The sequence below is a fragment of the Quercus lobata genome, chromosome 5, assembly GCF_001633185.2.
Source record: "Quercus lobata isolate SW786 chromosome 5, ValleyOak3.0 Primary Assembly, whole genome shotgun sequence".
NCBI classification, from domain to species: domain Eukaryota; kingdom Viridiplantae; phylum Streptophyta; class Magnoliopsida; order Fagales; family Fagaceae; genus Quercus; species Quercus lobata.
In genome coordinates this window covers 65,745,938-65,764,339 of record NC_044908.1, presented here as the reverse complement: position 1 = coordinate 65,764,339, position 18,402 = coordinate 65,745,938, and the positions used below count along the sequence as shown (strand labels likewise).

The window sequence follows — 18,402 nt, the reverse complement described above, 5'->3', positions numbered from 1 at the left end:
TAACCGCACTACACCTCATTTTTATGGTCACATATGCGGTGTGATGTATAAAATGCGATTTGAATGATTTGAAATTAGTATATATTTCAAATTTTGGGCTCTTTCTATCCAGCCCAAAACTAATTTTTCCCTTTATTTTGATCCAAGTTTTAGACTATTGAGCTAATTTTTCTTTATTTTGGACTAGCTTTTTTAATCAACAATTGCTAGGGTTATTAAACTTTTTTTTTTTTTTGAAAACTAGGATTATTAAACTATTAATAATATATTTATATTAAAAATAATTAAATATATTAATATATAGAGAAGGTGCGGTGCGGTTTTCTTATTATAAAACCGCACTACACCATGCGGTGTGATGCGGTGCAGTACACTATTACTTGCGATGCGATTATGCTATTTTGCGGGCAATTTTAGTGCAGTTTATGCGGTTTGTGCGGTTTGGTGAATACCCCTGCTCCTCCCTCCTCTCATAGGAGGTGAGTCCACATTTGTTGTGAGAGAAGGGAGGACTCTCCTGTGGGAGTGAACAACTTCTCGCCCCACATGTGACTTTGAGTCATAAAAATATTATTTGTTCAATCAATTCAAAACTTGGGGTTATAATAAAAGTGTACTCCCAAGTTTTCCCTGGCAAGCTAGATCAGTTTTATACAGGAGACATTTTTACAATTAAAAGATCAAGGTAGAAGTAATGTGAACTTGGAATGCCATGATCCAAATGTGTATATAAAATTTAAATTTGCAGGTGGTAAAACTTGTTGAATCCAGTATTTACAAATCCATTTAATGGTACAGGCCACAATGACATTCAGCAACAGGTGCCCAACTGTTCTAGTACTAGGCCACAATGTCTCCCTCATACTTCACAATTTTACAGCTGTGTTTTAGTAAGTAGGAATGCACAAAGTTGATAATGATGCATCCGTCCATTTCGGCAGTTAACCTACTCAGCTATCTCTAGTATGCATTTTGGTAATTATCTACAATATAACTCCTTTCACATGCTTCTGAAGAAATTGTCACTGCTCTTAGACACGACCACGGCCACGGAAGCCCCCTCTTCCAGAACTAGGCATTGGCACATCTGTTGAGCACCAAAAAATAAATAAATAAATAAACACCGATGTGATGAAAATTAGAACGCAATTAAAAAGGTAAATATTGGAATGAAATGTCAGACTTCCCGTTCATCACAGAAACATGCCCTTTTTATTTTCATATTTCAAACAAAACCATTATGCAAAAAGAATTCCAAAGAATAGCAAGAGAAAGCAACAAATAAATTTATATTAAAAGCTAATGACAAAATTTCTATAGGTGGTCATGCAAATGGGTGATCAATGTAATCCACAATGACAAAAGAGAGAACCCTTGTATTTTTGCTAATACAATGCTGTCCACTAAAAACAAAAAATGACCCCTCTTTCTGCACCCTTCTATCATATAAATGACAACAAGTGATCCATTTTGAAATTGAAAGATGGTAAAGAGGCTCAGCTGCTAACATGAATGAGAGCAAAGTATAAAATACTTCACCTACCACAAAACCTTCTGTCAACCCCAAAATCAAATTATTGAACCAGTCCAACTGGAAGAGATATAATGTAGTAAATATTGAATAAGTACATCTCTCTTGCAAGTGTGATTGCACAACATAGTTTACTCTATGGTTCTATCTTTCACAACTAAAAACCATCCAAGTCCACTTTCCAATACAACATTACATACATTGAAAAAAGTCAGCAGGTCAATTTATTTTTCTTGCAGCATGTTGGCTTCAAGTGAATTTGGCAAGACCATCATGTCAAGGGTTGAAAAGAGAAACCAGAGGTCAATTTTTATTATGATTTTGCTTATTGAAACAGGACTATTTGAATCTTTAGCACCATGATCAGTCTTCCATGAATGCATGCAATTGGTGCAGGTGTGATCAATGCAGACTACAGGGGTCAAATTGGGGTTATGCTGTTTAATTCCGATTTTACTAACTGATAAGACATTCTTCGGGAATTTTTCATTAGCATTAATCCCCTAAAAAGTACATCTGATGCATGTTGAGAAATGAGAAATTCTCTGTAAATATAAAGATTTGCAATTCCTTGGGCAGCATACCGTTCAAATCATATACATTAACAGAGAGTCAAGCCAAGCCTTGTCTTACCTTGCTCTTCTTCATCTTCGTCTTCATCTCCATTGTTACTTGTAAAGAATGGGGTGAGGTAGTTCCTATCTAATGCCGTGAACGATGCCGTGCTGACAAGAACAACAAGGGGGTAGGAGAGGTTGTTATATTAGTTTCTTAACTTAAGAATTAAATAAAAGCTTTGTAGTCACATATTCAAAGGCATTTTCACAGATATTACCTTTTATGGAACTCTTTAAGTTTCATCTTGATCTTGTTCCCTGATGATAATGCCTCATCATATGAGGGAGCCATGTAGCCATTGTTCTCTTCAAAACTCTTGGAGGGAGGTGGAAAACAAAGAATAAACATAGAAGTAAGAATTTAAAAAGTCACAAGTTCACTAATCATCACGCTGGTAGCAGCCAGTCATACTATCTGAAATTTTAGAACACAGCTGATAACTAAGTTATTCTCTGCAAAACTTACTTCACCTAAGGAGCCATCATGGCCATCATGGCTATCACCTACAACGTGTAATGCTTCCAGCATGGTACCAGTTGAACCACCAATCAACAACACCTGAAAAATAATTTAAAGCAATATAGATATATTGTGAGAACAAGATGTCTTATATGCAACTCACAACATAATTTTAACTCAAATACATCCTGATCCAGTAAACTGATGCAGCAAGAAAAGATGGGTTTAGTGGTATTTTTCAATTGTTATATTTGGGTTCTTTCTTATGGGACCCACATGCAACATTGGATCAAGACAAGTCTCATATGAATTCTGTGTGGAATCCCATATTGTAGAAAACTGTGTAGATTATTGGGGTGGAAGCAGTTGTACGAATCAAAAGGGGGAAGATTGACATTACTAAAAAGTACACTTTCCAATTTACCAACTGATTTCGTCTCTTTGTTCACTATTCCCATGGTTGTAGCTAATAAACTGGAGAGTTCACAGAGAAATTTTCTCAGCAGAGGCAGTGATAAATTTGAACTCCCTATTGTGCATGCGAATACTAGGTGCTTTCCTGTTCTTAATGGAGGATTGGGAGTAGCAGTGAATCTGTGGATCATCTGTTGTAGCCCTGTGACACAACATATTATGGAGTTTTACTTTCTCCATGTTTGGGATACATTGGGTAATGCCTAAAACCATGTTTGATTCCTAAGTAGATGGAGGGATTGGTTTTGTGAACACTTCACTGGTGTTTGGAATTTCACCCCCTCATGCTATATGTGGAGAGTATGGTTAGAGGAACCATTGTACCTTTGAAGATGTGGGACTTTAGTTGCTTAATTAAAATTGCCTTCAGAAAGAACTTTGTTTGAAGGGGCTCATATAATGGGTCAAAGCAAGATCTATTTTGTTATTGATTTTATTGACTCTCTTTCCTTTTAATTCTTTAGGACTATCTCCTTAAGAAGGGGCATGTTCCTTGTCTTCAATAAAACTTATAGCTCATTAAAGAAAAGTAGTCTAGGTTTAAAAGAGTTATGAATGAAATCAGTACACAAATCACAGCCATCCACTCTAAGGTTAAAAGAGTTTTTATTTTGAGTCATTACTTTACCAGTCATGGGATATTCGGGGCTTCACTAAAATTTAAAAAAATTGGAAGGGTTCTCAAAGAACAATTTTCTTTTTAAAAAATGTTTTTCGTCCATGTTTTCAATTCTTAGTTTTCTGAAAACTATAATAACTAAAAATTCATATCTTTTGAAAGATGAAATTACAATTTACTTCCCTTAGTTTGGCCCTATCAAAATTTTAATCCACAAACCTCTAATTGCTACATTTGACTCCTAAGGTTTCAAAAAAAAAAAAAATTGTAGTTTTATCCAAAGTAGTGTTAACAATTTTATTTTAATCCAAACTTTAAGAGGTAAAATGTAGCAATTTAAAATTTTATGAAGCTAAATTGTGCTAAGGAAAAACCATATGGGGGTAAGTTCTAGTTGAAAGTTTGTCCACAAAATTCAAAATTTGTTGATTTGGATAGAACATTAATGATTCATTTTAATTCAAACTTTAAAGGTTCCAATGTAGCAATTGAAAATTTGTGAACTAGATTGTGATAGACCAAACCACAAGAGGGTAAATTATAATTTTCCCTTTATAAAAACTCCAAAATGGTGATATAGAGTACATATATTTCTCATTAAATAATGTTATAATTCCAGATGCTTGTCATGCTTCAAACATTTGCTTCTCTCTCTCCTCTTTTAACTTTGGATTCTTTTATAATCAATATATATATATATATATATATATATACACACACACATATAAGCAAAGACTTCATGCGAGAGCGCATGAGGTTCTGCCATATAGCACTCTAATTTTGCATTTAGTCTTTTTTACCTCTTTTCATTAATTTTTTTACTGTTATCCAAAAGATCATATTAACTTATTTTTTACTATTATCTCATTAATTGTCTGAGCTTACACCACACATTTCTCTCTTATTCATGTCTTTTAGCATAATCATTGTTTTAGTATTAAAAACAAAAGCAAAAAAAAAAAAAATTAAGGACTAATATAACTAACCATTAAGACACTATGGAGAGAGAGAGACACGAGAATATTGTGGATTGTTAAATGAAACACATTATTTCACTATTTCCAAAATAAAAAATAATTGAAATTGACAAAGCATTTGTAAGAGAGAGAAATAGAGTAGTTTGAGGGGCCACCACCATTGTCATGCTAACCTCTCACCACCATCAAGCCGCCGAAACCCCTACGGGTAATTTTTTTTATTGCTTCTTACAATGAACTCATTACTAACAAAGTTTTATAACAATTATGCTATAATATATATATACACACATACAATATTCTCCAAAATCATCTTACATAAAACATTACAATATTATCCATACATTGTACAGGCAACTTACTAGTTGTTGAGTGATTTGGGATGTTGGCATTGATTTGTGGAGGCCTGGTTTTGAATTTTTAGCTGTTTGATGGTGGTGAGGGGATGTTTATTTCAGGTTAATGAGGCCTCGTTTGGTATGCAAGTTCAAACATATGTTTTCAGTTTTTAAACAACATTACACATATTTCCACACACTTTTTCACCCACACGTAATTCCAAAAAAATTGAAAGCTGTTGTTTAAACACACATACCAAACGGGCCCTAAATATCTGGAACGATGTTCTAGAGGGTAGAAAAAGCAGCTTGGAAGAAAGTTTTTTTCCATCAAAGTGAGGTGTACTTAACTCTTACAAATGGTACGTTTTCTAGTCTTCCCACTTACTTTGTTCCATTTGCCAGTTGGAGTGGCAAATAAAATGGAAAAAATCCAATATGATTTTTTTTGGGGTGATTTAGGTGAGGAGTAGAAATTTTATTTGTTTAATTGGAATGTGATTTGTAAGTCTATTCTTTAGGTAACTTGACAATCAAGGTTGGGGAGTGCCTTTGGAGGAATATGGGGGAACAGGATAGCTTATAGAGAAAGAACATGAACTACAAATATGGAGTCTCAGTGGGCACTATTAGTTTATAGGGTGTGGTGGTGTTTTTGGGCTGTGGATAAGTGGCAATAATGGAGTTTGGGAGTTTTGGGTGGCAATGAAAATATGTGGCAGTACCTTGGTTGTCTTTTAGGGTTGTTTGGGCTGTGGTGGCCAGCAATAATATATCTTAAATTGTACATATATCACCACTGCATTGCTTATTTTTCTTTTTTTCTTTTTTAAAAAAGTTTGATGCTGATATGGAACATAACTGGCAACCCCCTTTGAACATTTATGAAGAAAGGGAAAACTCATTCTAGTGCTCAAGCATTAATTTGGGATGTTTCGGATGATTGAGAGCTTACTTGGGACCTTAGTTAGTCTTAAGTTAAATTGAATCTTATGAATAGGTTAAACCAAAGACAAGTGTTATTTTGTGTTTTGATTCCTTTTCCTATTTGGTTTAAAAGTGCATAAGGTTTTTTTTTCTTTGTTATTAGTAGTCCTAGTCTTTCTAGGAATAGGCTATTTAGAGTCCTAGTACTTCTAGGAAAGGATTTAACAATAGCCCATATAAAGGCTTTATTGTAGCCAATAGCATTCACAGTGATATTGATTTTAGTGAAAGTCCAACAGCTAATTTTTAAGCTTTGACTAGTTCTATTCACTATTTTAATACCAAACGACCAATATATATATATATATATATATTCAAGATCCAATCTTCTTTTTACCCGAATGTACATAAAGCCTATTCAATTGCGGTAGTAAGGTACCAGACAATGAAAGGATTTAATTGCTTTAAGTTAAAATAAAGGTCAGCTTGCCTACCGTCAAAACAACAATTGCAGTGGTTGCAGTGAATATTGTCTGGCCATGTCCTTCTGGAAGATCATGAACTGATTGCAGAGCAAGGGCAAAAGCCATAGCTCCTCGAAGTCCTACTCATCCACAATTCATTATAAGTTGGCAATATCATATTAAGAAATTCAAGCAATTAGCACTTTCTACTCTTCTTACCGCTATACCAAAGTGCTTTTTGATGCTTTGCAGGTATCTGTCGATGTGCAGGTCGGACCAAATTGACCAGATATCCACAGGAAAAAACATTCACAGCCCTACATCAAAAGGACATATAAATTTCCATGCAATACAACTTAAATAATATAACAAAAATATGTTTATTTCAAGATCAAAAGGTTTTCATATTTAAAAATACAGCATGCTTACCTGGCAACTACAATAAATAACTGGGATAATAGCAAGTTAAGGAGCAACAGCAACTATCACTTAATGAAATTATCAGTAAACTATCATTTTTCTGACAAATGATGCAAGGATACAATTGAGAAAAAAATGAATCCAACATGTGACCAACTATGCTGTTCCATGGCAATATCAAAGCCCATATATATAAATCTGCAAATTGAAAAACAAGTCAGTATCATGTAGACATAAAAGTTCAATCACTTTGATTTAAAATACGTATAATGAAAAGCTCCCTTACACAAATGTCTCTGCTAATGATGAAAGCAAATGAAAAAACGCTTGCGCGAATTGTTGAGACTTTTCTGACAAATTTGAATATGTGTAATGCTTCATGACCTAAAATAGAAAAGCAATTCATCACATAGCTTCAACATGTAGCAGGTTGTTATAATATAGTTGGTTGGGCTACAGCAAAACAATATTCATCCACTTACAATTCCTGTGAACAATATCGATACAATACCAGACAGTCCAACACCTTCTGCAAGCATGTACCTAGAGAGATTGAAGTTTTAAATTAGATTGTACAATTAAGTTCAGAACAGAAAGAATGAACAATTCTCAAAATAAATGGCAAAAAGATTTCTTACGAGAAATATGGAAATAGTACAAAGAGACAGCACTCCAAGTTTTGAAGACTGAACAGAAAATAAGACAAGTAAAATGTGTATCAAACATTTTCATATATATCAGGAGATATTTATATGCTGGACTCACTTGTTAATATATATATATATATAATTTTATTAGAAATAAAAGGAGAATGACACATAAACTCACTTGTCAATATCCAATCCTGCATACTTGAAAAGGTTCTGATAATTAAGGTCTCACAATTTATTACTTCAAAAAAAAAAAAAAAGGTCTCACGATTTTGTAACAACTACATGTCTACTAAGAGTAAAATGATAGACAGCATATGAGAAAATTTTGTCAAAAAGGATATCAAAGCAGAAGTAAATCCAACTCCAACACCTGCAGAGCCATATGAAATGCACCTGTTAGCAATCTTTAAAAAAAATGCAGCTAGTGAGAAAATCAGAAAATAAGATAAATGAAGTTTTTAAAGAGCAAGCAATTAAATCAATTGAAACTTCATGTCATCCTTGAGTAGCTCTCTCTCTCTCTCTCTCTCTCCCCTTTTTACATGTGCATTGTGCAAGTATAAAAGGTGAGCATCCTCAGTATTTCACAATTTAGTACTGGCTACAAGATACATTGAGAATGTTTTTTGATAAGTCATAACATAAGGGGAAATATGTTATCACCTGAGTTAGAATTCCCAAATCTTTTTTTTTTTTTTTTGATAAGTGAGAATTCCAAAAAAAAAAAAAATCTTACACTCATTTTAGTAAGCATTTTAAAATTTTCATTGCTTTGACTATGATGATGTATGGAGAAACATGTTCTTGACCAGAATTCAAAATTTAGTTGTGATTACAATTTCAAAGACATTGAGAAAATATTTTCCAGAAAACTATTCTTACAATTATGAAACTCACACAAGATTTAGAGAAATAGCCAATTCTTTTATTTTATTTTTTAAAATTAAGATGACAAGTAAATGTTGATACAGCATGCCTACAATCACTTATTAAAAAAGTGAATAAATTTTGAATGTGCAGAACTCATGTACGGGGGAAACATAACGAATGAATGAGCTTATATAGAAGTAAAAATGGTAAATAGATCTATCAAAAGACCAAAATGACTACCAGGGACACTTTTCAGACCAAAATTGTTGGACCCATAGGCCTAGTTTTGGGCTACCATAAAGTATACTTAGTAACTGACCAGCCTACAACTGCTCTACAGCAACAATTCCCCTGCTCACCAAAAAACTCAAGCCCATCAAGTTGGGAGTTGGAACTCAACTAACAATCCATCAGCAAAGGCATCTGCACACTTGATGAGGAAGAAGAAAAGAGGGAGTCGTAAAATATTTAAAAAATATATATATCTAGGCAACCATCCCATCAAACTCTAACCAAAACACTCAGTGTCCCGTTCATTAAAACTTTAAAGACTATCAGGCTCTTCTCTATTGCAATTGGATTGGCTCCCACAATCTTAATGAGAAAAAATTGACCACCATAAACCCCAAAATATAATAATATCTTAGAAATTATAGAGTACCCTAATCAAGTTTCATTGTGGACGTAACTTCAATAGGGAAAAAAAAATTTTGAAAACCCAACACGTCTTATAACTTAATGTTCTGGCACTGCCCATAAGAAAGTGCTGTCACCAAAGACATAAACTGATTCAGACTCAATGCAGTACTACCATTCAAAATTGTAGGACGTATCTCCATCTGGTGTTGAACATGGGCCTAGATGATAGAACTTGAAATTGCCACAATTGAGATAAACAAAATAAAAGGTCCATATAATTTTCAAGGCTGCACCACCTGTCTCACCAAATTCAATGGCTCCCTAGGTTCACTTGATAAAAATTTTGAAACAAATATTATTACTGATGCATGACGCATACTCTGGTGCAATGCTCAAGAAGCTTGTGTGATTGTCATTGTCTAAGAAATCTAGGTCTAACATCTTGGTCCTCCACTCTTCCTTTTCCTATCTCTTAATCCACTTTTCTTTAGTTTTTCTTTCTCATTATTTGACCCTTTCTAGTCTTCTTTTAACCTAAATTTTCATATAAGCAGAATTTCAATTAATCCTGCTTCAAATTTAATAATCTGCATGCTTCAGTTCTGGTATAAAACTAAAATAAGATTTTATTTTCCAATCCAAGAGAAACGTTAACATATGAAACTACCACAGTTAGTAAAAATCATTCAAAAAAAATTCAATGCATGCACTCCACACGCATCTTCAAACAAATGCCAAAGAGATAATGATATTTCTTTTAAATCTATAATATTGTATGACAAAGCAAATCTTGACCTGCAGACAGTGAGCCAACAAAGGTCTCAAGAAACCTGACAATCACCATGAAGAAGTTTTCTCCAGAGGAGGCATGACTTCTGTACAGTGACATTGTCCTGCATGGCAAAACACTGGTTCACTTAGAACAGAACTCCAGTAATATTCTAATTGCCACAGAAGAGTGTAATTCACTTTACGTACCTGTACAAAGAAATTGCCATCTACCAATGGTGCAACATACAAAAAAAAAGTCACCCAGTAAACATGATTTGTCTTTAACCAGAACATGTACTCTACAAGAATATGGGATATCGATGACATAATGGCAAAAACTTACTGCATCATTCAAAACAGATTCTCCAAATACCAGGGCATACAGGTTCGTGTCTGTGCCAAGTTCCTGCATAAAGCCATCACAAATATATATATTACCGCAAAAACAACAAAAAACAAGCCTTAGTCCCAAAATTTTGAGGTCGGCTACGGATCTTCAATAGAGTAATCAGGGTTAGCCACATGTATTCTTTTCCACCATTCTATTCTATCCAAAGTCACACTCTCCATTGCCCCCTTAATTGACATGTACTTTTTTATTACTTGTACTAATATTCTCCCTCTACCTTTTTCATTCCCATGACTTGAATTAACTCAATCTTTCTCAATAGTGCATTAATTGCTGACCGAAAATCCCAAGCAACTTTTCTCATCTTTCATCAATGAGAGACACTCTTATCTTTAAGCAAGGTTCCTCATTTTAAATCCTGTATTTCCCTGTTTTTACTGAATCCTAAAGAGACTAAAAACTATAGTCAATGATATCACATTGAAGAAGTCAATGATCAGTTGTCTCCCCATTTTTCTTGCACAAATAACACCAATCTACACAATTAATTAAACTTACTAAATATTCTTCATTTTCACATTAGAAGCCTTAGTTCTAGCAGGAAAATATCTCCAGCCACTTTAAAAGCATTTGAGCAAGAGATTGTCTTCTTTTTCTAGGTGCAGTTACAAAGGAAACTTTGGTGAGGTTGCCTAGATTTTTATCTTCTTAATCTTATAACCAATTTGCTGCTTAAAGGACTAGAGCTGATAACGTGTGTGTGTGTGTGTGTGTGTGTTTATATATATTAAATTCCTACAATTCAATCCTAACAGTCAAACTAAGCCCGAATCCATTTCTCCAATTAGTAGAACCTGAAATTCCATAAATAACCCATTTCTGCAATCAAGTACAGATCTCAGCCACAGGGAAGCATCAAAATACCTTGGTTTTATCTTTGCTACTCATGCAATTAAACCAAATAATTTCATCACCTTACAACCTTGAACCTTAAACCTAGCCACTCCCTAACTCTATTCACATCAAACCATACCCGAATAAACCCTAATATAGTGCATATAACTGAAGGCCCTGCATCAATTGATTACTATGGTCCTCCACACATAAGATTGATGCCATCTTAACGGAGTAAAGCTAAGGTAAAAGTTAAAAGCTGTTTGGGATAAAAGTTGTTTTTTGTTAAACAACAAAAATGAATTTTTTTTTTTTCATGGCTTTAAAGTTACATACCCCATTAACATTAGAATTGCTATCATCTACCAGATACTTCAGAAATTGTAGAATGCTTGTGTCTAAAACTCATGACATAAGCAGAGAGGTACAAGGTTATAGGAAAACCAGTTGGGCAATTTGGTTTCACCAAACCGTATACAATGTATTACAATAGATACGTGTTTAATGGATTATATGATACAGAAGCAGAGCGTGAAATCACCTGAAAGATGGACAAAACAGTGACCGGATCTGTTGCTGATATAAGAGCACCAAACATCAGACACTCAACAAATGGAAGTCTGTACATGAGGTACGTAAGACCACCAAGGTATCTGCAACAAACCCCCCAATAAAAAAGTAAAAGTGAGGAAGATGGAAACTCTAATATCATGAAAGCATGATTTCTATTTTTTTTTTTTTTTTTGATAATTCAGTAGTTACAACAAATGGGGAGGGGAAATTTGAATCCCAGTTCTCCTCATAAAGGAGACCATGAAGTACCACTGAGCTACAAGGCTCTTGGCATGAAAGCATGCTTATAGGGAGCCAATAAAAACTTACACTAGAACACCAGTAACCATTGAAGCTATAAATGTGCCAAGGATAGCAAATGTCACGATGGCTCCAAAGTTTGAAAAGAATGGTTTCTGCAAAAGGCACAATGATAGTGTACATCACATTCGAAGTACATTAGTTGCAACTAATCCAAATTGTAAAGCAAAACACATGTGCGCGCACATGAGTGAGTGCACACACATCCAAGTTAAAAGGTAACAATTACATACAGGAGAGAGACTGAACCCCGACTGAGTAGGAACAAAAGTGTCAAGGAAAATCATATGTAGAGGCCAATTCACAAACATCAAAAAAAAAAAAAAAAAAAACACACCCACACAGCCCTAAATATATTTTTAGTCAGCAATTTTGTTCCCTGAAGTTTAAAGCTATCATTTTTAGTCCCGTAGATGACGTGAACAAACTAAAAACTGACACGCCATCACTCCATATCGACAAAAGGCGATCACTTTAAGCTTTTTAGGGACTAAAAGCAATAATGTTAAACTTCAAGGACTAAAATCGCTCACGAATTTTTGACCATAAACATAAATATTAAAGTCATAAAAGGATATAATATGATGGGAGGTAACAGGAATAGGAAGAAAAATTCTTCATGAAAATTGAACCAAGACCTGCAGAAATGAACCCAAAAGATTATTAACCAAACAACTCTTAACTCCTTTTTTTTGGGGGGGGACAATGAACTAACTAACCTGATGCTAGTTTCTGTATTAGATATATTAGCAAGACCACCCACAATTAAACCTGACCAAAATGGAAACAAAGATAGTAAATTTTGGGGCTTTCTCTTCTTTTTCTTTTTTTTTTCAAATTGCATTGAATGAAGCAAAATTGAAAAATACATATATACATATACATACCTATGAGAAGAGAGGCACTGGCTTCAGGAAGATAATAGAATTTGTGACGACGGAGGACATGGCCGAGGACGAAGGAGAGAACAAGCATCATGATCTGTAGAAGTATGCCCACTCCCGCCGCCTGCTGCTCCTTTCCAGGGCTGCTGCCGCCGTGCGCATCCGCCGGTGATATTTCATCCGATATCCCCATTTTGTTCTCTCTCTCCTCTAGAGAGTGCCGATTGGAAATGATGCTCCCAAGTTCTCTCTGTTTTTTTCTTTTTTTTTTTTGGTCAATGGTTTTGTTATTTACGGACTTTTTTTTGGGCTAATTTGATATGTAAATAAATTTCCAGCCTTTTTTTTTTTTAATTAACACCTAAATGTTTGATTTGTTATGATGAGAATTTAGTTAAAGTTTTTGTAAAGTAATGTAATTTTTGACTTTTTTGGGTTGTTGTTGGTCAGAAACCGAGAAGGAAGACTCACAAGTCACAACACACGATTCGTGCTTTATGACTTGTTCTTTTTACTATTTTATTCGGCTTTACAACTTTACCTTTATTTATGTTTATTTTTAAGGTGAATTGAATTAACCTAAATTTGTCTTAGATGTAGTTTCTCCTGGATTGTGGGAGCGTTGTTCATTTATAGCAAAGGAAAAAATTTGGCAGAATAATGAAGGATTTTTTTTTTTTTTTTGGAGAAATAAACACAATAGAGAGAGAAAGAAGTTCTAACAAAAAATGAATGAATGAAGAATGGAGGATTTTCGTCTTGGCCCCCAATCAGGTATTGTCCTATATGTGAGAGGACTTCGTCTCGGCCCCAATCAGGTATTGTCCTCTTTGGAAATGGGATTGAGCAAGCCTTATAAGACTTTGGCCTACTCTCCCTTATGTGGGATTGAGTGTGTAGTAGTAGTACACTCATCCTTAGGCCAAGCTTATAAGGCATGAGTGGGAGGCGTCTCTCCCCAATATGAGATTAAGCAAATCCTTAAGGATTAAGGCTCAACGTCATTTCCAAAGAGGATAATACCTGATTGGGGGCTGAGACGAAAGTCTTCCCACAAAAAGGTGCCTTTTGGGGTTAAAGGGGAAACCCTCACCTTCTCCCTTCGTAGGTTCATGTGTGACCCGAAGGAGTGCACTACCACAGCATGAGGTAGCAGTGGGAGGCGTCTCTCCCTGATGTGGAATTGAGCAAATTCTTAAGGACTAAGACTCAACGTCATTTTCAAAGAGGACAATACTTGATTGGGGGTCAACACAAAAGTCCTCCCACAATTTATATAATAATTTATTTGAAAAAATTTTGGCAAAAAAATGCTAGATACTTTTTTCTTTTTTTAGAAAAACAAATACACACATACAATGAAGAGAGAAAGAGTGTCTAACAAAAAATGATTTATGAAGGATACTTGATTGTTTATTTTAACTTTTATATATATATATATATGATAATTCATCAACATATTTCAATATATTCATTTATTTACATTAGTGTTAAAGATTTCTTTTTTTTTTTAGGCGACTTCACTTAACAATAAAATTACCCAACAAATCATCCGAAAAAAAAAAAAAAAAAAAAAAACAACAATAACAACAACTTATCCAAACAAAAAATAATTTAACATATAACTCGATAAATAAATACTAATTTAATTCATTTTAATTTTATTAGAAAATCATATACAAGGCATAAAAAATAAAAAATAAAAAAGTTTTAATTTACTTAAGGTAAGATGATATAGTGGGTTCCAATTAGCTTAACTGGTAAAGTTTCTGATGGTTGAATAAAGGATTTGGAATTCAATCCCTGCCTACATCAAAAACTAATTGATATCTTAATCTAATAATAAAAGAGCTATCATTAGGAACAAACCCTATAGTTTGAAACTCTCAAAACTTTTCAATATTGCTCTTCATGTTAACTATTGAGTTACTACATTATACTTTTAATTGGAATAACCTCACACTTCTTTTAAGTAGTGTTTGGTTTGGGAATCTATATTACCTTTTCCATTTAAAATTCTAAAAATGTGATGCTTGAAAATTTGGATGCTCGGAATATAACTATTCCTAAGTTTAATTTGACTAGAATCTATTAAGATTTTAAGGTATATGAGAATCCTATTTTTGGTTTAGTTCTAAAAATATTATAGGAATTGTTTATGACACCCAATATATCATTAGATTTATAAAGACACTTTTACAAATATTCTTTTCTAGATCTTTAATTCTATGTTTTTGTTATATTTTTAATGATTAGAGCAATAAGGTGAGTAATGGCTGCATAATAGAGCCAATCTTAGGTGAGTAAAATGACAATTTTAAACCACAAGTAAACAAAATGAATTTAGTCCTAACCTCAGGGTGGGTATTCTTCATTTACAAGGACAAGAATGTGAATACCTATCTTTTGAAACAAGAATCAACATTCCTACAAAATTGGGATTGAGTGGGAATCTTGATACCCACAAACATGTGAATTCTTTTGTGTGATTTACAATCAAATATCATATCATATCCAAGGACTGAGCTACAACTTTGAGTTAGGGAGTAGCTTTACCATTGATTGTGTGCGGTGGTTTAAACCTCTGACTTTGCTATTACTTAGCTGCTGAGATTTTTTTTTTTTTTGTGGGTAAGAACAAAATTATTTTTGTTTAGAATTTTTTAAAGGGCAAGGTTATTTCTTTTGGATAAAATTGGTTAATTGAACTTAATTTGTTTTAGTTTTACTATTGGTAATTTTTGTTGTTGAGCTATTAAATTTTTTTATGGTCACCAAAATGAGGAAAATGTTAGAGCTACAAGCTTTTTTTATAAATTATTGATATGATAAGTGCTACTAGTTAGTAAAACAATGATGTGAGTGGTGGGCTCATTATGCAAACCAATAAGAATTTGCTATAAAAATAGTTTGTAAAAATGTTGTAAAAAAGTTTGTGAGTATATCATTACCTTAAAAGAATCAATGATATTGTTTAAGAGAAACAAAATGTAATTTTATAGAAAAAAATTGCTAAAATTATTACACATATATAATAATATTTTTTTTAAAAATGGGGGGTGGGGGGGGGGGGGGCATTGCCCCCCTAGTCTAATGATAGCTCTATCCCTGATCATATCATATTATACTATATAATAAAATTTGGGCTTAGAAGTCGTGATTGCGCCAAGTGGTTACTCTCACTAATTAGTAAATTAATTATATATCTTTTGTTATGATATATTTTCTCAATTAAGGGATAATATTTAACAACTATTTAATTTAGGTAAAACTTTATCATTTAAATTTCCAAATTTAAATTATATTCAAACTAAAAGTCTATTACAAAAATTTTCTAAACTTAAATCCCAAGTAACAACCCACATTTTGACTAAGAGATAAAGATTTAACAATAATTTAAAACAAATTTAAATTCTATTCAAACTAAAAGTCTCTTATCAAAATTTTCATTTGAACTTTATATATATATATATATATATATATATACACACACATATATAAATGAAAGATATTCAATTGTTCATTTGAACTTTATATATATATATATATATATATAAAATCATTCCGCAACATATTTCAATATATTCATTTATTTACATTAATGTTAATGATTTTTTTTTTTTTTTTTTGGTGACTTCACTTAATAGTAAAATTACCCAACAAATCATCCCTAACAAAAAAAAAAAAAAAAAAAAAAAAAACAACAACAACAACTTATCCAAACAAAGAATAATTTAACATATAACTCGATAAATTAATATTGATTAAATTAATTTTAATTTTAATAGAAAATCATATACAAGGCATAAATTAATATAGTGGGTTCTAGTTAGCTCAACTGGTAAAATCTCTAATAATTGAATAAGAGATCCGTAGTTCAATCCCTGCCTACATAAAAAACTGATTGATGTCTTAATCTAATGATAAAAGAGCTATCGTCAAGAGCAGACACTATAGTTTGAAACTCTAAAAAAAAAAAAAAAAACCAATATATGGTAAAAGAAAGCTAACATCAACTTTTCAATTTTGCTTTTCATATTAACTGTTGAGTTACCGCATTATACTTTTAATTGGAATAACTTCACACTTTGTTTAAGTAGTGTTTGGTTTGGGAATCTATGTTACCTTTGCCATTTAAAATTCTAAAAATGTGATGCTTGACAATTTGGATGCTCGGAATTTAATTATTCCTAAGTTTAATTTGACTAGGAATCTATTAAGATTTTAAGGTGTATGAGAATCCTATTTTTGGTTTATTTCTAAAAATATTATAGGAATTGTTTATTACACCCAATATATCATTAGATTTATAAAGACACTTTTACAAATATCCTTTTCTAGATCTTTAATTTTATGTTTTTGTTATATTTTTAACGATGAAAGTGATGAGGTGGGTAATGATTGTATAATGGAGCTAATCTTAGGTGAGAAAATGACAATTTTTAAACCACAAGTAAATAAAATGAATTTAGACCTAACATTAAGGTGGGTAGTCTGCATTTTATATCTTCTGTATAATACAAGATAATAATAATTTAAATTCTTTTTCTTCATGACATATCACAACATCATATCTTGTCAATAAAAGTAATTTATTTTCTTTTAGCATCTAACTCATCCTAAGGAAGAGATACAAATAAAGAAAATATCACATTTCAATTTTTTTTTTTTCTATTTAAGAATAATATTAATCTATTGGTTAAAGGGTATGGAGGAATTGAGAAAAATTGTTAGTTTATATTAAGGGTCCATTTGGATACAGTTGAAAACTGAAAACTGAAAATATTGTAGCAAAATAATTTTTAAATGTGTAAATAGTACCGTGAGACCCATTTTTAATATTTTTTTTCTGAATAAAGTGGTTGTGAGTCCCATGAACAGTGCACAATGTCTCCTGCATAGTGTAATCCATGTGCATGAACAGTACGAGTTACTATTCATGCACTAAAAAAAAAAAAGAAAAAAAAAAGGATGAAACGCAGACGCAAAACGCGCTGTGTTTCAGCTATCCAAACCGCACCTAAATATAACTTTTTACAAGGACGAGAATGCGGATTAAGGGGGAATTGACATTCCCCCTATCTTTTGAAACAAGAATTGACATTCCTACAAAACTGGGATTAAGGGGGAATCTAGATGCCCACCAACATGTGAATTCTCGTGTGATTTACAATCAACTATCATATCATATCATATCAAATTCTATATAACAAATTTGGGCTTAGAAATCGAGTTTGTGCCAAATGGCTACTCTTACTAATTATTAAATAAATTATATATTTTTTGTTATGATATATTTTCTCAATTAAGAGAGAATATTTAACAACTTTTTAATTTAGGTAAAATTTTATAATTTAAATTTCATCAAATTTAAATTATATTCAAACTAAAAGCCTATTACAAAAAAATTCTAAACTTAAATCCCACGAAACAACCCACATTTTGACTAAGAGATAAAGATTTAAAAATTTAAAACAAATTTAAATACTACTCAAACAATTATAAAAAATTTCTAAACTTAAACACCATATAACCCACATTTTTGTTTTTGTTTTTTTCCTCAAGTTGCATCTTATTAAATTAATATTTTATTAAGATATTAAGCTACAAAGCTCTTGACTAAGTGATAAGATTTAACAATA

General features: G+C 32.5%; 1 protein-coding gene across 1 annotated transcript; it reads right to left on the bottom strand.

Annotated features, from left to right (window-relative positions):
• Positions 1-697: 697 nt before the first annotated feature.
• On the bottom strand, positions 698-13,076 carry LOC115990927 (sodium/hydrogen exchanger 6-like). Its single transcript, XM_031114693.1, has 22 exons — positions 12,764-13,076; positions 12,596-12,647; positions 12,455-12,514; positions 12,110-12,134; positions 11,886-11,971; positions 11,545-11,656; positions 10,104-10,166; positions 9,968-9,987; positions 9,785-9,882; positions 7,822-7,850; positions 7,656-7,687; positions 7,466-7,513; positions 7,310-7,370; positions 7,114-7,211; positions 6,950-7,025; positions 6,837-6,856; positions 6,627-6,724; positions 6,438-6,547; positions 2,615-2,707; positions 2,367-2,464; positions 2,165-2,256; positions 698-1,087 (listed from the first exon to the last, which is right to left on the bottom strand). The coding sequence occupies exons 1-22, from the start codon at positions 12,951-12,953 to the stop codon at positions 1,032-1,034; spliced, it is 1,617 nt and encodes a 538-aa protein (XP_030970553.1). The 5' UTR covers positions 12,954-13,076; the 3' UTR covers positions 698-1,031.
• Positions 13,077-18,402: the final 5,326 nt, after the last annotated feature.